Genomic DNA, 23105 nt, shown 5'->3' on the forward strand with positions numbered 1-23105 from the left:
GGGCTCAAGCAATCCTCTCACCTCAGCCTCCCGAGTAACTAGGACTACAGGTGGGGATCACCAGGCTTGGCTAATTTTTTGTATTTTTTTTTTTTGTAAAGTCGGGGTTTTGCCATGTTGTCCAGGCTGGGCTCAAGCAATCCACCCACCTTGGCCTCCCAAAATGCTGGTATTACAGGTGCGAGCCATTGTGACCAACCTCATTCTGTCTTAAACTCACTACAACTAGGTTTCTGCCTTGCCACTCATGGAACAACTGCTCTTCAAGAGGTCATCCAGTACCCACCCCTATGCTGTGAAGGCCAATTGTGGGTCCTTACTGCACCGGCTGTTCCTGTAGCTCCTGACCACTACAGCCACACTCTCTGCCTTGAATGCCTCCTTCATTGGGCTTCTAGGATACCACCTTCTCTTCTTTTCTCTTCTCCATCACTGATCTTTCCCTCTGTCTCCTTTGCTTATTCTTTTCCCTGACCTCTTAATTTTAGAAAGTTCTGGGCTTGGTCCTTGTCCTCTTCTCTATTCTCACTCATCTGGTGATTACCTCTAATCTCAGGGCTTTAAAATAAAATAAAGTAAAATAAATAAAATAAATACCAGCTATAGGTTGAAGACTCAAAAATGCATCACCCCAGCCAGACCTCTTACATTGAGTATATATGAAAAGTCAGCAATCTTATACTATCTTACAAGGACTTTAGAGATCCAGAGCTCCATTACCTCCATAACCTCACATCCTGCCACTCCTCTCCTTTTGAGTCTCTCTAGCTGCATGGGCCTCCTGGCAGTCCCCTGCACATGTAGTCTCAGTGTTCCTGACTTTAGGATCTCTGAACCAGCCATTACCCTGCCTAGAAAATGTTCTTCTCCAAGATGTCCGCACGGCTAACTTCCTCACCTCCTTCAAGGCTTTACTTAACTACCTTCAGACCACTCTATATAAAACTGCAAGCCAATCCTATGCCCATCGCTTGATCTCCCATTCCCTCACAAACCTATTCTTTTAACTGATCTTTAAAAACAGCTTTGTTGAAATAGAATTAACATACCATACAATTCATCCATTTAAAGTATGCAACTTGTGTTTATATTCAGACATTTGCAACTGGCACCAATTTCTGAACATTTCATCACCTCAAAAATAAATTTCAAACCTTTTTAATATTACTCCTCCCATACCTGTATTCCCCCTCTCCCTAAGCAACCTCTAATCTCCTTTCTGTCTCTATAGATTTGCCTATTCTGGAAATTTCATATAAATAGAATCATATAATGTGATTTTTGACTTAGCATAATGTGTTCAAGGCTCTTCCATGCTATAGCATGTATCAGGGCTGAATAATATTCCATTCAATGGACTGTTTATTCATTCAACAGTTGGTGGGCCAGGCACAGTGGTTCACGCCTATAATCCCAGCACTTTGGGAGGCCAAAGCAGGTAGATCATGAGGTCAAGAGATCAAGACTATCCTGGCCAACATGGTGAAGCCCCATCTCTACTAAAAATACAAAAATTAGCTGGGTGTGGTGGCATGCGTCTGTAGTCCCAGCTACTCAGGAGGCTGTGGCAGGAGAATCACTTGAATCCAGGAGGCAGAGCCTGCAGTGATCTGAGATCATACCACTGCACTCCAGCTTGGTGACAGCGAGACTCTGTCTCAGAAAAACAACAACAACAACAAAAACAGTTGGTGGACATTGGGATTATTTTCACCTTTTGACTATTATAAATAACACTGTTAAAAACATTCAAGTATAAGCTTTTGTGTGGGACACAGGTGTTCATTTCTATAGGGCATATACTTAGAAATGGACTTGCTGGGTCATGTGGTAACTCTGTGTTTAGCCTTTTGAGGACCTACTAGACTGTCTAAGAAAGCAGCTGCACAATTTCGCATTCCCACTAGCAGTGTGTAAGGATTTCAATTTCTCTACATCTTTGTCAACATTTGTTATTATCTGTTGTTTTTATTATGGCCATCCTAAGGATGTGAAATGGTATCTTTCCCATTGTGGTTTTGATATGCATTTCCCTGATGACTGATGATGTTAACTGTATTTTCATGTACTTATCAGCCATGTACTTGCTATATATCTTCTTCGGAGAATTATCTATTCAGATCACTTGCCTGTTTTTATGAGCTGTCTTTTTTACTGCCGAGTTGTAAACATTCCTTATATAGTTTAGATAAAAGTTTCTTATCAGATATGTGATTTGCAAATATTTTCTCCCATTCTGTGGGATGTCTTTTCACTTTCTTGGCAGTGTTCTTTGAAGCACAGAAGATTTAAATTTTGATACAGTCCAATTTATCTATTTTGTCTTTTGTTGCTTGGGCTTTTGGTATCATATTTAAGGATTCACTGCCAAATCTGAGGTTATAAAGATTTGCCCATTTGCTTTGAAAGTTTTATTGTTTTAGCTTTAACATTTAAGTCTTTGATCTATTTTAAGTTAAATTTTGTATATCATATGAGGTAAGTGTCCAACTTTATTTGAATATAGATACCCAGTTGATCCAGCATCATTTTTGGAAAGACTCTACTGATTGTTCTCATTGGGTATTCTTGGCACCCTTGTTGAAAATTAGTTGACCAAAAATGTATGGGTTTATGACAGGTTGTCTACCAATTCCATCCCACTGATTTATATATGTCTATCTTTATTCCAGTACAACACTCTCTTGATTATCATTGTTTTGTAATTAGTTTTGAAATCAACTACTCCTTTTTTCTCTTTTAAGGTTGTTTTGGTTCTTCTGAATATCTTGCAATTCCACGTTAATTTTAGGCTCATTTGTCAATTTCTACAAAGAAGTCAGCTGGGATTCTAAGAGGGGTTCGGTTGAATCTGTATATCAATTTGGGAGAATGTTTCCATCTTAACAATAAGAAGTCCTCCAATCCATGAACATGGGATGTTTTTCTATTAATTTCTATCATATTTGTTTCAACAATGTTTCGTAGGTTTCATTATACTGTACTTTTGTCTGTTAAATTTATTTCTAAGTACTTTATTCTTTTTGATGCTACTGTAAATGGAATTGTGTTCCTAATCTCATTTTTAGATTGTTCATTGTTCAAGTGTATCAAAATACAATTAAGTTTTATCTAATGATCTTATAATCTGCAGCTCTACTAAACTCATTTATTAGCTGTAATAGTTTTTTTGGTGGATTCCTTAGGATTGTCTATATAGAAAGTCATGTTATCTGAGAATAAAGATAATTTTACCTCTTCCTTTCTAATCTAGATACCTTTTGTTTCTATTTCTTACCTAATTGCCCTGGCTAGAACCTCTAGTACAATGTTGAATAGAAGTGGTGAGAGTGGACGTTCTTGTACTGTTCCTTTGCCTAGTGGGAAAGCATCCAATATTTTACCATTAAGTATCAGGTTAGCTGTGCATTTTTTGTAGATACCTTTTATCAGGTTGAGGAAGTTCCCTTTTAATCCTAGTTTGATTTTTTTAAATCATAAAAAGGCACTGACTTTTATCAAATGCTTTTCCTAGATCTATTGAGATGATCAAATGGTTTTTGTTTTATATTCTATTAGTAGGGTATGTTACACTAATTGGCTTTTGAATATTAAAGCAAACTTGTAGTCCTGAGGAAAAATCCCATTTAGTCATGATGTATAATTCTTATATGTTGCTGAATTTGGTTTGCTAGTGTTTTGTTGTGGATTTCTGTGTTCATATTTGTAAGAGATATTGATCTGCAGTTTTCATTTCTTGTGATGTCTTTGTCTTGAGAATGTCTTGAATGTCTTTGACATTAAGGTAATACAGGCCTCACAGAATGAATTGGGAAGTGTTTACTTTTCTTGTAATTTCTGGATTCATTCGTGAAAAAATGGTGTAAATTCTTCTTTAAATGTTTGGTAGAATACAGTGGTGATGCCATCTAGGCCTGGGCTTTTTTTTTTTTTTTTTTTCCAGGTACTTTAAAAATTACTAGTACAATGTCTTTACTAGTTATACATCTCAGGATTATCCATTTCTTAAGCCAGTTTCAGTAGTTTGTGTCTTTCTAGTAATTGTTCATTTCATACATGTTATCCCATCTATTGGCTTTAGTTGTTCATAGTATTGTTTTATAATCCTTTTCATTTCTGTAGTCAGTAGTAATATCTTCTATTTCATCTCTGATTCTAATAATTTGAATCTTCTTTTTTTTTTCTTGGTAAATCTAGCTAAAATTTCTCAATTTTGTTATTTTCAAAGGACTACTTTTTGGTTTCATTGATTTTTTTCTCTATTTTAATATTAATTAATTAATTTCATTTCATCAACAACTTCTCTAATCTTTGTTATTTCCTTTCTTCTGCTTCCTTTGAGTTTGGTTTGCTCTTCTTTTTTGAGTGTCTTACAGTAGAAGGCTAGGCTACTTATTTGATATTTCTTTCTTAATACAGGCATTTAGAGCTATAATTTTCCTTCTAAGTTTTGCTTTAGATGCATCTCATATTCTCTTACACAATGTCTTCATTTTTATTAATTTCAAAGTACTTTCTGATTTCTCTTTGATTTCTTTTTTGATGTGACAGTTATCTAGGAGTGCATTTAATTTCTATATATTTGTGAGTTTCTCCAATTTTTTTCTACTACTGATTTTTAAATTTCATTGTACTATTGTCAGAGAACACACTCTGTATTATTTCAATCCTTTTATATTTATTGGTTTGTTTTATGGATTAGCATATGGTCTACTGTGGAGATTGTTCCATGTACACTTGTGAAGAATATACATTCTGCCATTACTGAGTGGAAAGTTCTATATGTTTGTTAGTTCTAGTTGGTTTGTAGTGTTGGTTCAAGTCTTTTCTTGTTGATCTTTTGCCTAGTTGCTCTATCAAGCAATTCTTTTTCCACTGTACGTCTCACCTTCAAACAAATTATATATTTTGCTTATTGTTTAGGCTTATTTATTGTCTGGTTCCCCCATTATAATGTAATCTTGATGGCAGTAGGGTTGTTTTCATTCACAGATATAATCTAAATGCCTACAGTGGTGCTTAGCACATGACAGGTTCTCAATAAATATTTATTTCATGAATAAATAAAGCTCTTAATGCACTGCTTATCACAAAGTAAGAGCTCAAGAAATTACAGCTGTTGCTGTTATTACTGATACCATAAATCTGTGCAAGTGTTTTTTGATGACTACACTAAGCAATCCTTCTAAATAACCAATAGCGAATGCTTCTAAATTGGCTACTGGTGGTTTGAAACGAAACTAGAAATGCCTCCTTGTTTGCTTCTTTGGGAAAAAGTGAGCAACAAGAGAAAAGAAAATAAATTGAACAAGTACAAAGAAAATATATCACATGTACATACTACACTAATATTACAGATGTCTCTAAAATCTGTTTGCAATCACTGCCTCATGTATTTTATACAACTCAGGAAACTGTAGGCTAGTGGACCTGAATGATACATAGGCAGTCATGGAAAACAAAAGTAGGAGAAAGGAGAAAAATTACTACTCGGGATTATAAAGATCCTAGTGATTTGCCTGCAGGAAAATAACTTAATAAAAGGGTATTGGCTCATAGGAAGAATGATATAAAGAAGTAGTTCACAGAAGCAAAATGATTTGACGTATGCAGTGCGTTAGGAAAGAAGAAAAGAAATATGTATTTTTGGACCCAATCATACTCAGAGAAATCTAAAAAGTAATTTAAAGACTAAGCTACAGATAGAGCTTGTCAATTTTAACATGAAAAAAGAACAATCATAGTAGATTTGTACGTAGAAGAGCTTCTGTAAACTTAAATTTTTAAAATTCCTTTCTTCTGGCCACCCCCCAAATTATACACATAAAACTACTCTAAGTAAATGACAACTTCAGATAAAAAAAGAAAGTGACAAACTTGAAAAGAAATAGATAAGATCTAATTGTAGTCACTGAAAAGCAGCCATTTTAAAGTCAAGAAGTGAAAAATTTGATTTCTGCCAATCAGCATAGTGTATATGTTGGGTATTTTGTCTAAAGAAAATAAAGTCAAAATCTGTAATAAATACCAAATATAAGGACATTTGCTATTATATTTTTTCCTTAGTCAATTATTACATTAATGTAGAAGTATCCACGGAGGAGGAAGAATGGTAGAAAGTAAAATGCAGAAGGGATTTAGAAGGAATCATTCAGAAAACACATATTCACAACTGTTCTTCACTCTACTATGATACCTCAAGCTTCCGTCCCATCTCTTTCCCTACCAAATTTCTTGAGGGAATATCTGCATCAGCTTCAGCTTCCTTACGAAAAAAAAAAATCACTCACTGCTGGTATGCAAACTGGCTTAGGTCTCCACTTAAGTTTTTGGGCAGATGACCTGTATTCTGAAGGTATCAATCTCCTTTGCACCTCAACTTCACAGCTGGGCAGAAAACAAAAGGGCCAAACGACAAGCCGAGAAGTTAAGAGGGGTGCCAGAAGGACATGATGATAACCTTTCCAGAACATTAATGTTCAAGGTTTGCTGAAAAATGAATGTTTTGGGGGTGAGAAGTTGCAGTGACACAGGAGCCACAGGAGTCAGCATGAGCCTAGCATGATACTTTTTCAAGGTCAGTGAGTAAGGTGAATTAAGTGAACCTGCCCTTTACATCTGTTGTCAGAAACAAATGTCAGGCTTAACTCTGGTGGTGGTGGCTTTTGCCCAGGTTCTATAGTTTCATGTTTTTGAACTATATATAGGTATATATATAAAGAGCAAGGGTTTTGTTCTAAAACAAACCCTTGCTCTTTATATATAAACGGCTTTATAAATGGCTGCCATTTCTGTATTGGCCTTGTAAGTAATGAGTAACCAATGAGAAAATATATTCCTATGCAATAATTTATAGCAATGTGCTCCCACCTGCAGGGCATGTGCCTTTACTGACTTGAATAAGTTCTCTGAGTCAATCAGTCACAATCAAGTTAAGATTCATTGAAAGGGAGGAGCCATTTCATTGGGCTGGACATGCATACATTGTTAAGGAACTCAAAATTGTATCAGATATACCTTTTATACCTGCAAAGGTGCTGCCACCATATTCCTGAAGAAATTTGGTGGCAGCAGAGACTTCCAAACAGTTATGGAGAAAGATACAGATCTCTACCCAACCTAGAAGCTAAAATTTCCTAACAGGAGATCTATCATCACACCTCAGTTCTCTAAAACTGAAAGTACGGTTGGCTTGGCTCCACCCCAAACAGGGGATTCTGTCTTTTCAATCTTGTAAACCTGCTTCTTTTATTCCCACTGTGATTTTTTAAAATACTCAATGCCTTAACATTTTTAAATTTTAGTCTTAAAATGTAAGTGTGGATTGAAAAAAACATAAGAAGGATCAATAGTATGCTTGATAATAGGTCAAGGAACTATGTAAAGATAGAAGGAATACAGTGAAGAAGTGAGTCTAGTAAGTCAAGATGAGGCATAATTTCAACACAATTCTTTTTCTCCATGATCCTACTTTCACTGAAAAATTACTATTCTACAGAGAACTCTGACTTCTAATACTTTCGTAAACAATGCTTCATACATTATCAGTACAAGTAAACATGTAAAACAAATCTCTTAGGAAGTTACAATTAAATTTAGACATATAATTTAAAGCTTTCCTTTAAAATGTTTTTAAAATAACAGAGAGATAACTCAGAAAACATCAAGTTTGGGCTGATTCAGCTAAATTGCATTGTGAGTTAGTTAGATTAGAATTTACTGGATAATTCATTTTTAGAAGGAAAGGGAAATCCTATTTCTGTCATCATGCTCTGTTCTACTATAACATAGCCCAATTGGCTTTTAAAGTTATTTTCATCCCTTTTCACTGTAAAGTTTTTGACAAGACCTATGACATAGACATAAGAGGCAGGGCAGAGATAGTAGGATAACCATGGGAAAGATAGGAAGAGACTCCTTAGAAATGCAGATATGAATATGAGACTACTGGGTAAACAGAGGAATAAACCCAAGCAGGTACTATGACTTTGAGATATACAACTACATAAATAGATACATACAAATTTCTACTAGAAATTACATTTTAGAAAAATTCTATACATTTTATGTAAGCTGAAGTACCTAAAAAGGCACCTAGTATAAGTCATGAAGGAAAATACAATGAATATTGAATGATGACAAAGGAAAAAATAAAATATAGACAAATGGCAAATTATTAGAGGAAAAATTAGGTTTCTGATGGACATATACTCTTTTACTAATGAACTAATGATCTCATACACAATGTTTGCTCTGAATGATTCATTATGCAGAGGTGGAAAGGGTCTAGAGTCTAAGAAAATAATTTCCTCTATCCCCTAAAGATCAGGCAATTACAGCACAGCTGGTATGATAATTTCATTAATAATAACTTGTAGTCTAGTACATTGGTGCTGCTAATGCCAAATGACAATCAGTCACAAATACTATTTCTTTAGTTTGCTGAATAGATAATGTATTATTTAATTTCTGCTTATTTTAATTGCATTTTGCTTCACAAATCAGAAGGTGGAACAAAATCTCATCTTGGAAGACTCCCCACAAATGTAATTACTGATATACTGTGTAAAAACCAGTGACTTTGTGGCTTGAGAGGTATAATGGAAGAGTTAAGATGATATTGTATAAAGTATAATCCAAAGCTCCAAAAAGCTATTTCACATCAAAAGAAATACTGTTAATCTCAGCTGGGAGAGAAAAATTGTATAACAGACAACTAAGACCCAAGAGAAGGTCCCATGAAAATAGATCCTAACTTCAGGGTTTTATAGCTTTACAAAAATAAATCTATTGTTACATTCCCTGAGAGATAATTCAGCCAACTTCAGAGCTCTAACGTGAATGTTTTGGGAGTGGAAGAAGGAATAACATCGTGCCCATCTATCAATTAAGTTCCATTTTATTGGCTTGTCAGGTATTTATCAGCAACTTTAAATCTAAGAATTATGGGAGCTCAAGACACTTGGCATCTTTCGGCTCATGGACTACTTTTCCTATTCCTAAATATCTCCAGGGCACAGAGACTGTCATTTCATTTGGCAATCCATTATGGTGCTCAGCTCCCTACCTGTCTACAAGTCTACTTTATTTCTACCTTGGAAGATCTTGATACAACCCTATTTTATTTTCTCAGATGAGCAAACTTGATGATGCAACAACATTTCTTTTTTAGTTCTTTATTCACTAGACTTGTTTTTATTAACCACAGAGGAAAACTGAGCTAATTCTAAAATGACTTTTATATACCTCCCTGGCTTTAATCATGAAGCAGAAATTTTCTTCAACCTTTCAGTTCTGTCTTGAGATACAGATCTCAAATTGACCCTGTTTGGTTGTGTCAATTCCAGTGTGCAAAGCGTTTTTAGGCTTTGAAGGAGAAAGGTTCAGGTTTCTCCAGAGAATAAACCATAATTTTCCCTCATCTATATACCTTAAATATTCCGTAAAATGCATGAAATTATATCTCTTCGTTAATATTTATATCTGATCGATTAATCAGTCTATTTAAAATACAAAAGAATGGAATTATTTTGATTTGATTAAATTATCCAATTTGATGAAGCAGGCAATAGGCAGCAACTTCTGCAGGATAATTAAAAGAACTCTTCCAGCAAATCCTGCTCGAGTTTGATCTTGAAAGCAACTATAGCTCAGCCACATCTCTCTATTCCATGTCCTTATAGGAGAGCCAACTGAATGAAGTCTTTCACATCTGTATGGAAAACTAGAGGTACATTTTCCCTACCAATCTTTAGACCTTAAGAAAAATCAGAAGACAAGTTTCTCAATGCAAGCAATGTTGCCATTTTGGGTAATACAGTCATTCAGTGTGCTTGAAAGGCAAGATGTTTAGTACTCCAGTACCTGTCCCACAAATGTCAACAGTGGTCTCAGGTGATGAGACCACTGAAAATGCCCCCACCCTCTTACAGTCCCCTTTAGGATTACAGCATTGTCACTGATGAATGCTGAGATCCATCCAAGTCATGTTGATAATTTTAAAAAAGCTTCCCTGATATAGGCAGCGGAGAAGCTGATTACTTGAAAATGAATATACTAAACAAAGCATTCTTTAAATTTAACAAAACCAATTACACACACACACACACACACACACACACACACACACACACACACACGTTGCTGGAGGATTTCAGGTAGTTTTATTTTCCTTTGGTCTATAATGCCAGTAAAGAGTAGTTAGCATCTGCTTATCAGGTGAAAAGAATGATTTACAGTCCCAGAGTTCAACCTGTTGCAGACACAGGGAACAGAAGAACTGGATTCAACCAGCAGTTTCTGTTCAAGAAAAGGTTAACATTCCAAATTAGAATTCTGGAGAGCAGGAGGTTGAAGACCATGTATAACATTTTTGCAAAAGCTTAGCTACATCATTACGGGCAAATATACAGACGGAGATGCCAATGGAGCTACAGAAAATAAGGAAGAAAAAAGGGACAAAGATAACCTTGGAAAGCAACCTGAGATTCTAACTCCCTACTGCCTCAATTCCAAATCCAATTACATGTCTAAAGGGAGCTAAAAGCTTAGCTGAAGGGTCAGTTGAGATTCTGACCACATGGCAGGAAGGTACAGGTCACATCTAACCTTTGCTGGTTTTAGTCGGTTCTGAGGACACATTTCCAGTCTTCTTCTTTTTTCTTGGGACAGGTACACATTTCCGGTCAAATGTAACAGGACTATATTGAGGGAGGCTGTTGAATTTTTTTTCAAATTCTTCATCCAGCTTTGCGGAGCTATTAAAAGGGGAGAGGGGAATCAATCAGCACATGACCAAATATGACACAGAAAATGACATGAAATAGATTTTAAGATATTCTATTTGAAAACAGGGTCTCTGGGAATTAGGGCATGTAAGTAAATTCTGTACAAGGAAAAAATACCTTTTCTGAAATGCTTGAGATTTACCAACACAGTTTTCTCAGTAAACTCATGTGACAGGTTATGTTATTACCTTAGAAAAGTAGAAACATCACTTATATTGGAATATTTCTGAAGTGAGGAATTTGGCATTCTCTCCACTAGCATGGGAGTTTTTCATAGAGTTCTGTACAAAGCATACTCTATTCATATAGTTTCTCATTTTACAGACTCATATACATGTATTTATGGCAAGCTTATTGGTAATATATTGGTAGTTTTGTAAGATTAGTTTCTTTTAAAAAATTTACTGACTACTGTTTGATTAAAACATACAAAACAAAAAGCATTAATATTAGGAAAACATTCTGGAGAGTTGACTAGAATGAAGATAAAACACTCAATGAGCAAAGTAAAGTCAGTTTTCAATGAATGCAACGGCACAGAGGCAACATGCTTTAACTTAAATCACCAATGACTTCAGAAATGCCACCAGCAAAGTTGGGCAATCTTTGGGCTGGTACTGACTGTCTCTAGGGCCCCACAGCAATGGCAACATGCCTGCTGGATCCTAGGCTGGCTTCTGACTTCCATTTAGTGAGACTTATTAAACTAACATGCAACCTAGACAGATGGAAGAGGCTGTAGGAGACCTGTTGTGTCTGGTAGATGGAAAATGGAAGGTGTATTGGGAAGAGGAGAGCAATTTTAGTACCAGCTTATAAGAAGCAAATGTGTTAGGCTGCTAGCTAAGGGGTGTCCTAAAAATGTTTTTAACTACAACTGTTTCGGAGGAATATACAAGAGTTGAGAAGCAGAGATAAGAGGGTCAGATGACCAATTGAATGGTCAACAGGAAATGGCAATTACGGAAGCACTCCCCTGGGGGATATGCTCCGAGTCCCCCAGTAGATGCCTGAAACCACTGACAGTACTGAAACTTACATACACTACTTTTTTTTTTTCCTATACATGCATATTGTACAGCGGCATATGATAGACAAAGGTATGATTTATGCACTGGGTGGAATGAAGTGGGATGGCATGAGATTTCATCATGCTACTCATTGTGGTGCATAATTTAAAACTTATGAATTGTTTATTTCTGGATTTTTCTATTTAGTATTTTCAGACCCAAAATCACAGAAAGCAAAAATATGGCTAAGGGGAAACTACTGTACTAAGTTCTATCAAGGCAATGAAGGGTGACAGGTGGAGGTGATGTTTTTCTCTTAATAACATCACCATTTCTCATTCAGTTAAAAAATGTTTATTCTGATGGAAAATCAGATACAATTGGATACTAATCAAATACTATCAGAAAGCTGTCTATAAGTTGTGAATTTTTCAGATACTCTGAATACCCAGAAGAAAACAGAAAATGTGAGATGTAACTCATAAGGTCTCTTGAGACTTTTCTTAAAAAGAGAACAATAATAATCATTTATGTTTTTCTTAGAGATGTCTATAAAATTAGATCTGTCAATACTGAGAAAATTTTTCTTGGCTACAGTTAACAGGTAGCACATTTTCTGAGATAAAAAAAAGGTTTAAAATGCTCATCTACAAATCTCAGAGCAGACTGACAGGAAATGGCATTTCTCCCTGCTTAAGTATTATTCTGGCGTGTTCTGAACAAGGCAAACCCAAATATTCAAATCCTGACAGGCCAATATTTAGAGGGAGAAAGGAGGAAAAGGCATTGAAGTTTACTGTTAATTTAAAGCTATAAAAAAAAATCTCCCAGTTATACACATGTGCCTTCCTCAGAAATGATTAAAAAACAAACACATACAATCCACATACCAATCTCTTTTCAGGAACAGATTTTCAAGATTGTTTCACTTATCTTGTTCCTCAAAGAAAATTGATGAAAATCTCTCTTACAGCTTCAGCAGTTTCTACTAGAAGCATCAGAGAAATGCTTCTGTTGGGGAGCCTCAATGCTTGCTTTATTCCCCTAGGACCTCACACTGCCTACATAACACCTGCTCCTCTCTCGGTGTGCAGACCCACAAGGCAGTGGCAGTAATTCTAGACTACAGAGAGCACTGGTCTAGATGCTTGCGGGTCATTTTAAAAAGATATTCGGCATTCAAACTATAATTTGACACTGAAATATGAGGATTTTCATGTCATTACTTAAGTGAAATGTAAGCAAAGCTAGTTTGAAGTAACTTTGGATTTTTTAAAATATTAGAAATTAAATACATAAAATTATAAGCAAAACTAATTTTAAGTACTTTGGATTTTTTAAAATATTAGAAATGAAATACATAAAATTATAAATATATCATTTCAATAAAAATAATCTTAAAGAGCCAGCACTATGGGAAATAATTTCTACCTCGCTACTTTGTGATGACCTAGAGTCTTAGAATTAGTCAGACTTAAAGCACTGTAACATCTAAGGAAAAATATATTATTCCACAAACAGATATGCAAGTATTATGAATAAACCAAATACAATACACCCAATGCATACAATTTGCATAGCTTTAAACACACTTTTGAAAAAAATATGGTGAATGTACTTATTTCATTGTACTTATTAACAATGTACTTATTTCTATTCAAAGTATTCTTTTCAAATTGAGCCAACAACAAATCTCAAGAATTTTCAAAATAGTCTAACTGAATATGCAGATACTTTCCTCACCAATATAAAGTATCGGATCTCCTAACAAAATGCTTTATATTAAGATGGTTATTAACAGTCTTTGGCATAACACTAAATATAAAATAATTCTTAGTGATTTTATCTTGATGCATGCCATTGCTTAATACTGCATTTCAATACACAATTAATGTATTGAATGTTCTCTACAGCAGAATATATGACCTCATATTTTTAGCTTAGAGCAACAGAAGACAGCTTGAACAAAATAAGGTTGGAGATAGAAGCATAATTTCATTTACCTTACATTTTTCAGCTGTCATGATATTTTCTAAACAATAAATACATACAGTATGTAAAATGGGTAAAATGTAAACATGCTAATACTATCCATTCTAAATTTCACATGGAAAAATGCATCCTGGTGAAGGGATGTCGATTCAAACCCAGGTCCAAGTCTAAAGTCTATATATTTTCACTGTTCTCAAAATGTGAATGATATTGTCATTCACATGACCATGTTAACAACAGGTATGATGTGATGCACTTGATTTGTGTTCACTAGGGTGCCAACTAAGACTGCAGGCAGTGCTGAGTGAGTAGTCAAAGAACAAGCATGAGTAATCAGTGATTTGTTACCTTGAAAATCCTACCCACACTTGAGGCTTGTGTAGTACAGGTGATTGTGCTCACAGGCACTTACCCAAGGAGACAGTCTTCCTTTGGCTTTGTCTTCTTGAACTTCTTGCTCCCACTGGTCCCACTCTGACTAAATGTCCAGCTTTCTTCATTCCAACACCCTTCATGATCAGAGGAGTTTCCTTTTCCTGAGCTTCGTTTTCCTAAGAAAATTCAAGACAAAGGATGTGTTTGGTATATGGGTGGGTGAGGGGAGATGATCTTAGTTGTTTCACAAGCAACCTCTCGACTGCTTGCATATCATTTGCATGATGCCAACTGTAGCTATTTCAGAGTTCTCAGAGTGATTCATGCTGGACCACCTTTAATAATGGAACATGCAGAAAAGTGACTTAGCGCTTCTGGGATTAATTGTCACGTAATTCAACAGGTATCACATGACTCAAAGAGACAGACTAACTGCTGCTAGCTTTTCCATTTGAGAACCAGCCAAGGTATGGGAGTCCTTTGCTGGTGGGCATTATCCATTCTAATTTCCCTACAACTCACTGAATTGACATCCCTGTGGATGAAATAGGCCCAAGTATCTTCATTTGGGGCTTGTTAAACCTAGGATTCACACTTTTTGTTGGAACATAGCTTGGCAAAAGGTAGTCCTCCAGCCAGATGCTATATTTTAAAATAGAGGATTTATATAAAACACTAAATGGAATAAAGGTCAACACATTAACTATTTTCTGGATATTATAATGTTTTAAAGAGCTCTTTGGTTCAAGTGATCCACCAGCCTTAGCCTCCCAAAGTGCTAGGACTACAGGTATAAGCTACTGTGCCTGGCCCACTTCAGTTACAGCTTTGATTACCTAATAAAGAGAACTACATAAGACATTTGCTTCTGGAGCCTACAGGTGAAGATTCTGACTAACATACGTGCTTGATTCAGGAAATTCCATCAGTTTTAAAAACCAAACCCAAAGCTCTGAATATTTAATAGTCATCTTTCAAAACAAAGAGCCAGCCAATACCAGCGGGGGGAAGAGATTAAAATTACTTTAAATACATCCTGAGAACTACCTAAAAAATGAATACACTTCCGTTAATGGTGCTAGAAAACATGTAAAATAACAAATAATTATGATCTATAAACCGTAAAGAAATATAGAAATATAAGGAATTATTTTGATACCATGTTGTTCTTTATGGCAGTTGTTTTCAATAGGTCTAAAGGTGAAATTCTGCTTGGTTTTTGAATTCTTTTCAGGTTTGTAGGAGTTACTTACCTCTGTCAACATTAGCTCGCAGAGAGGTGAGCATGCCCTCAGACACCAGGGTTTTATAAAGAGCACCTTTGCAAGACCTCTCGGATTTCCTGGAACCGCAAGTTTCTATTTTTCTGTGACAGTCACTGTCCTCAGGCTTGGCCTGTCCTGATAGGCTGGGTGGTAGTGCATCTTCCATGGGCGTCAATGGTTCTGCTTTTATACCCTCTGGCGCCTCACCAGAAATGTTCTTGCTAGCAGAAATACTAATGAAATCTGGAGGTCTTGACTCTTTGGTGGTATCTGAGGATTTCTCCTTTGACATTTTCTTCTCTCTTGATTTCACTTTTTTCTTTGGTGGCTTGGCATCCAAAATGCTTCCCTTGCCACTTGAGGATGTGCGGACCTTCTTGCGAGGGGTATCTCCAAGTTTCTCTATTCCCCAGTCTCCCTTTGCGACGGCTTCAATGGTATATATGACGCTCTCAATGTCAGACTCAGAAGACTGCCTCTTTTTGCAAGTCTTCTTGGGTGTGGATTTATCATTTCCATGTCGATCCATTTTGCTTTTCTTCTTTTTCTTTTTTAGCTTTTCTGGCTTGTTTAATGCTGCAGGATCCTCAATGATCATAATTCCATGAGGATGGCACATGTGATCCTTTCTACTGGGAACATCACTAATTATTATCTTGCTACTGGCAGAATAAGAAAAATCAGGAAAATGACTACATTTTTGATCTTCTTCTAACTCTTCCTTTCTAATTTCTTTGGGATCTTCCATTTTTATAGCCATTATGTCATCTATTTGCAAAGCCTCAAAATTTCTCAATTCCTTAGAATCTCTTACATTTTCCTTAGCTGATTTTTCAAATTCTGCTTCCTTCTGTAACCTGGTTTCATCTGTTTTCTCCCTTTTAATTTCTTTTTCTTCCTTTCCCTTCTCTAATTCTTTAATTCTTCCACTATCGGATTCTTTTGCTTTTATTAGCTTTGATTCTTCCATTTTCATCCCTTCTGATGCCAGGCACATCTAAACAATTAAAACAAAATGGGAGAGCATCCAAAAATATCCTTATTATTCCACCTTCAAAATTAAAGTTTTCATTTATATCCATTTTAAAAATAATCAAAACACATTTTAAACTTTATAAGAATCAGCCCACTTCTGCCAAACTAACTGAAATGAATCAAATTAATAGAAGGCTGTGGGCACTGTTATACAGTCATTTAACTCTCGTCAAACATATCTCTGAATTGTCATTTCCCAGCTTCAACAGAAGCTTTTCCTATGAAAACAAGACCTGGTAGAAGGAGGAAGGGATTCGGAGTTGAAAGACCCAAGTCTGATTCTTAGTTTTGCTACTTATTAACTTTGTGACCCAGAATGAATCACTTGCCCCCTCATTCCTCTGTCGCTTTTGTAAAAGGAAAATGATCCTAGAGCCTATCTCAGAGGATTCTGTGTGGTCTAAGTGAGACGATGTACTTAATTGTAGTACAGGTTGAATATCCCTTATCCGAAATGCTTGAAAACAAAAGTGTCTCAAATTTTGGATATTTTTTTGATTTTGGAATGTTTGCATTATATACTTACTGGCTGAAAATTCTTAAAACTGAAAAGCAGAAATCCAAAATGCTCCAATGAGCATTTTCTTTGAGCCTCTTGTTGGTGCACAAAAAGTTTTGGATTTGGCAGTATTAGAGTTTGGATTTTCAGATTAAGAATGCTCAACCTGTATTTAATAATCCCCAAACTCTGTTCAGATGTTTGCCTTTTCTTTTTTTCCAAGGGAAATGAGGAAAACAGAAATAATTTCTACCTGTCCACTTGAAATTAGAAATGATATGATGAATTGCTAAACAATTATAGAAGGTTTTGAATAATGAACAAAACATTATAGGTCCACAAATGCTGATAGACAACTCTGAAGTCACGAAAGCTCTGAGAACAAACTTTTGTTTTTGTTTTCTTAACTCATTTGTTGGCAAATTTGATCTGATGTGAACTCAATTGGCTGCAAATTCTGACCTGAACCAACCTGAAACTTTAGTCTTAAACAGTTTATTTCACTTACTGTGACCATTCATACACTTTTGGTATTGCAATAGTGATGCATTCGAATATGCACTGGAGAAGTTACTTAGTGTAATATGTATCTACTGTATAATTTTTCTAAAATCTGAAAGATTCTGAATACCAAAACACATCTGGCCCCAATTTGGTTAAGTTTTTATATTCATCATCAAAACTCCCCAAATTTCATGTACAGAACATTCAAGGGGAAAGTTGTCATTTTCCTCTCTGGCTCCCAGATACTTTGAAACTTTAATATAGAGCTATTTTTCAAAAGGGGAAATTTAAGCTTATTGCAAAACTTGTTTTCAGTGTCTGGGTTTTCATTTATACACACTTAACTGCAAGGCTCCCAAAATGCCAGCCCCCATGGAGGACACTAATGATACGAAAATCAGTAAGGTCATGTCTGTCTGCCTTTGAGGAACTTATAAAGAGATTGATGATGCTGATTTGGTCAAGGGCAGCAAAGGAAGTCTCAGTCATAACTTATTTTATCAACTTTGTATTAGCAACTTAGAAGGGAAAGAGTATTGGGAGTTGCTGAGTCAATGCAAAATCAAGCACATGGGTAGGAAACTGATTTGTTTTTAAAAACCATCATTTTATTAAATGGCAAGTTGTCAGAGATCATTACCATCTGTAAAATTCATTTTTAGAAGGATAATACATTGAATTAAATACCAGATGCTCTTTTACCTCATTTTTCTCTTAGTATTTTCAATGCATCACCAATCTTCCTGTGAGAATTATGTTATGATTAGTAAGTCTGGGAAGAAATTAAAGAAAGGGTGGGGAGAGGCAGACACTGCAATTTAAAAAATGAACATGACAAGAGCACACAGCCCTTCAGATCATTCACAGGGAAGACATGAAATATTAAGGATTCACAACAGAGCTGTCTTTTTCAGGAACTCAGGTAAGCTAACCTTTAGACCTCAGCAAGTGGCTATGAAGACTATGAACTTCTCTTTATTAAACATAACCAGAAATAAGCTCAAAGCAAAATGTTATCTTAATTCTGAATCACTGAAACCTTTAATATTCCCTGCATGTTTTACTCTTATGGGAGAACATACTGCTTTTATATCAGTTTTGAAATAATTTTTATTTTCCTTTCTCAATTACTACAGCCCTTCATGAATACCTATCCCATGTTGGGGGAGAGAAATTATACTAGTTCTGCAGAGAAGGCTAGAAAAGCATTCTCAAGGTACATTTTATGTTTTTCCACCACTGTCACTCTGGTGGCTTTTAATAGGTCACTTCAGGAACCTTCATCATACAGGCACTAGTTTTTCGTGGTATGCTGACAGTCTGCATTTGCACAGGTTCATCTTAGCAAACTTAATAATACTTTGCAAACTCTATTCTAGGCTTCAATATATTTCAAAATGATTCTCTCATCACCCCTGATAGGAGTCTACAGCTAGGAACGAAATGGAACAAATACACACATTCACTCTGGGGATGTATTCTGGGAAACAGCACAATATTTCTTGTGTAGGTAATTACACCGAACACTGGTCATGCTTTACTTCCTCATTTCAGGCTCTTAAGAATTTTTTCACAAACAGAGTATGTTAATCCTAAATTATAGGAAAAACAATTATATTGCTGGAAGTAAAACTATAAATGTAAATCAAATAACTCTGAATTAAAACTACAAATCGCAAATCTACTCATTAACCGAAAACCCAATCAGACTCTCAGAGTTGGGTGTCACTCTAGGTTTTCTACTTTAACCTACCCACTGCAGGAATTCATTTTACTATAGTATTCCTGAGAATTAGTTAACCAACTTTTGCACAAAGACAGTGAGCATATCACTCTATCAGACAACAGTTCTGCTGGAATTTTTAAAATATTGAGCAAAAATCAATCAGCCTCAGTTCTGTTCCCTGAAGCACATGAATTCCCTCTTGCTCATAGCACAGATACAATACTTGAAGACAGACTTTATGTTCCCAGAAGTCTCTTCCCATTTCCCTTAACAGCTCATCACATGTAAATACTTCCACACTTCAAAAGTTGGGTCCCTCTTACCTAGATGCAGTAGGTGTCCTGAAATGAGATGGGTTTTATTGAAAGAGGCTGGGCTCATGACCAAGCATCCTAGTTTGCTTAAAGCCACAACAGTAAGCTATATAACTTAGACTTGAAGCCCTACGAGGAAACAGAGGCTGAGAAATGGGGTAACAGTATATCCTACATTGGGCTGTTGTGAGGCAAAAGTGAAGAAATGTATATGCAAATACAACTTGTAAATGATACAAAGCTTTACAAAGGTTGAGGAAAATGGATACTTCAAAATTTTTTCTTTCTATCAGAGAGCTAGCTATGTATGTATGTATGTATGTATGTATGTATGTATGTATCTATCTATCTATCTATCTATCTATCTATCTATCTATCTATCTATCTATGAATGACAGCGTCTTGCTCTATTAGGTAGACTGGAGTGCAGTGGCATGATCATAGCTCATGGTAGCCTCGACCTCCAGGGTTCAAGTGATCCTCACATTTCAGCCTCCTGAGTAGTTAGGACTACAGGTTCATGCCCGGCCTTTTCTTCCCCCCCGCATAGAGAATAGGGGTCTTGCTCTGTTGCCTAGGATGCTCTCCAACTCCTGGCCTCAAGCAATCCTCCTGCCTCAGCCTCTTAAAGTGCTGAAAGCACAGGCATGTGCCACTGCGTTTGGCTGGCTATTTCAATTTAACAATATCTGTCTAAGACTATGTTCCTAGCCTATACTAGATTAGAAGGGGTAACTACTTGTCAGTTTATAGGAATGCTCTTTTAATGGGACCCAGAGCTTAATTTTTTTTTAAATAGGTCACCCATCTGGCTTGTGTTGGGTTTATGGTCATGTAAAATCCTGGATTTTCATACCCATATAATAGGCTGGTAAACTTGGTCTCTTTTATTCTGTATTTTTATAATTTATGTTTTGCACTTAGATGCAAGACTTTCCCCTTTTTCTTATTACGTTTATCTCTTCAAAATGTGAATTATCTTCCATCTTTGTACTATACACACATTAAATAAAGCTGCTTTTCATGTCTTTGTCCAAATCTTTGGTAATAATGTTGAGTAAAACATGGCTAAGGACAGGGCCTTCTGCCAAACTTCTAGAGCCCTTTCATGAAGATGATCTGAACATTAATAAACTTCAGCAATCTAAGAATACTTTTTTCTCATCCAGTTGAAATCCTCCCATTTTGTTCACAAAACATTGTAACACTATCTGTCAAAAGTCTTGCTAAAATCTGGATACGGCATGCCAACAGCATTCTCTTACTCAATTTTATGACCAACCGTAACTATACCAAATAGAAAATGAGGCTGGCTTTTGTACCAGTCAGGGTCTAATTAGGCAAACGGAAGCAACCTAAAGCATAACTAGCAGTGGGAATTTAAGGCAGGGATTAGGTTAGTTACACAGGCCACGAAGAACTGAGACACCCAAACAGGAGGTGGTGAGCAACACAGGGGTTAGGGACAGCAGGAAGCCACAGAAGAAACAATGGGGAAAGAGTGACACTGAAGCCCAGTGGAAGATGGAAGCATGGCACACCTATCTGGAGAGCGCTGGAACATGGAAGAGAAGCTGCCTTTGCCTTACCCTGATGCCTCTTTACCAGTTCCCTGTTGACCCTGGCCTCTCCCTGCCTCCCATCTCCCAATCTCCTGCCAGTGTCTCCCATTAGCAGAACCTGCGTGGAAGCAGGGGGCCTAGAGCCAAGAAAAGGCAGTCAGCAGTCACGTGGGGCAAAAGGCAGTGGGCAGGGCAAAGAGACTGGCATATTTGACAATGACCCTTTTCAGAGAAACTTTGATAATTCTCTGTTTTCATCTTCTTTTCTGTGGATTCAAACATGATTAGAATGAATTTCCAATTAAAATAATTTTCAAAGGTTTCTAGGAATTAATAGTCTGTATTTTAGAAATCAGGCTTATTATTTTTAAAAATTACAGTGAACTTTTCTCCTTTTTGTTCCTATTGAGCTCTCCTATTTCACACAACTTGTCAAAGATTACCAAAAGCGAGATTGAAACCCAATTTGCAATCTGTTTTCCTACAATCTGTTTTTTCCGTTGTCAGAAACCTGAATTAATATACTAAGACCATGTGTACTGTATTCTAGCTTTTTCTCCTTTTTTAAAATTGGATACATATATGTATCTTCACATCCATGGAAGAGAAGCTGCCTTTGCCTTACCCTGATGCCTCTTTACCAGTTCCCTGTTGACTCTGGGATGTGTGTGTGTGTGTGTGTGTGTGTGTGTGTATATTATTTATATATAATATATTTTATATAATATATAAAATAAATATATAAATAAAAATAATATATAAAACAATATATTATATATATTATTATTACACTTTAAGTTCTGGGATACATATGTAGAATGTACAGGTTTGTTACATAGGTATACACGTGCCATGCTGGTTTGCTGCAACATCAATCCGTCATCTACATTAGGTATTTCTCCTAATGCTATCCTATCCCTCCCCTAGCCCCCTACCCTGTGACAGGTCCCAGTGTGTGATGCTCCCCTCCCTGTGTTCATGTGTTCTCATTGTTCAATTCCCACTAATGAGTGAGAACATACAGTATTTGGTTTTCTGTTCCTGTGTTAGTCTGCTGAGAATGATGGTTTCCAGCTTCATCCATGTCCCTGCAAAGGACATGAACTCTTACGGCTGCCTAGTATTCCATGGTGTATATGTGCCACATTTTCTTTATCCAGTCTATCATTGATGGGCAATTGAGTTGGTTTCAAGTCTTTGCTATTGTGAACAGTGCTGCAATAAACATACGTGTGCATGTGTCTTTATAGCAGAATGATTTATAATCCTTTGGGTATATACCTAGTAATGGGATTGCTGGGTCAAATGGTATTTCTGGTTCTAGATCCTTGAGGAATCATATTCTAGCTTTTTCTAACTTTGATTTAATATATACTTATCTTCTTTTTTTACCTATACTTTTTGGTTTGATCATAATTTTCCTTGCCCCCCACCAAATGGTGACAAAAGCAATAATTATATAGTTTACCTTCTCTTGTTTCTTGTTGGCTTTACTTTCTCTAATCCAGACAAAGCCAATTTCTTTATGTAGCTCTCAACAGCTGAAAATTGTCTTAAGATTTGTTTGTTTTTGCCAAGCCCTACCTCATACTGGATTTTAGAGTAACTTTTTTCTTACTAGTCAATACCATACTTTTGTATTTTTGTATTTCTCCTTGGTTGTCAAGCAAGATTTATATTCTTTTACAAATGAATTCATTAGAGTTTATGCATAATCACAATTTGAAAAAATCTTCCTCATTCTTTTACTGAGATTGGATGTGTATATGTGTGTGGAGAGACAGACAGACATTCTCATTGACCTTGGTCCTTTTTCCATTTTAGTGCTTATTTGCATGTTCAGCCTCTGAATTTTTTTAAACTCACTTTTCCTTACGTGAAAAGTATATATTTGACTTTTTAAAGCATTTTCCTTCTAAAGCATTCTCCTTTTAAGCATCTTCTTCTAAGCACTTTAGTTTCTTGTCTATTAATATGAAAATAATTACAAACAAATTCCATAATTTTTATTTTTGATATTTGTTCCACTGCATATT

General features: G+C 35.9%; 1 protein-coding gene across 20 annotated transcripts in view; it reads right to left on the reverse strand.

The window, feature by feature from the left end:
- Window positions 1-23105, reverse strand: part of BBX (BBX high mobility group box domain containing) — a 271264-nt gene that overhangs the window by 19986 nt on the left and 228173 nt on the right. For all 20 annotated transcript variants that reach the window (XM_074033524.1, XM_074033529.1, XM_074033521.1 and 17 more), the window contains 3 exons: window positions 15418-16426; window positions 14202-14340; window positions 10609-10757 (listed from right to left, as the gene is read on the reverse strand). In XM_074033524.1, the coding sequence (XP_073889625.1) occupies window positions 10609-10757; window positions 14202-14340; window positions 15418-16426 (1297 nt within the window). The remainder of the gene's footprint in view (window positions 1-10608; window positions 10758-14201; window positions 14341-15417; window positions 16427-23105) is intronic.

The sequence above is a fragment of the Macaca fascicularis genome, chromosome 2 (genome assembly GCF_037993035.2).
Source record: "Macaca fascicularis isolate 582-1 chromosome 2, T2T-MFA8v1.1".
In the NCBI taxonomy this organism is placed as follows: Eukaryota; Metazoa; Chordata; class Mammalia; order Primates; family Cercopithecidae; genus Macaca; species Macaca fascicularis.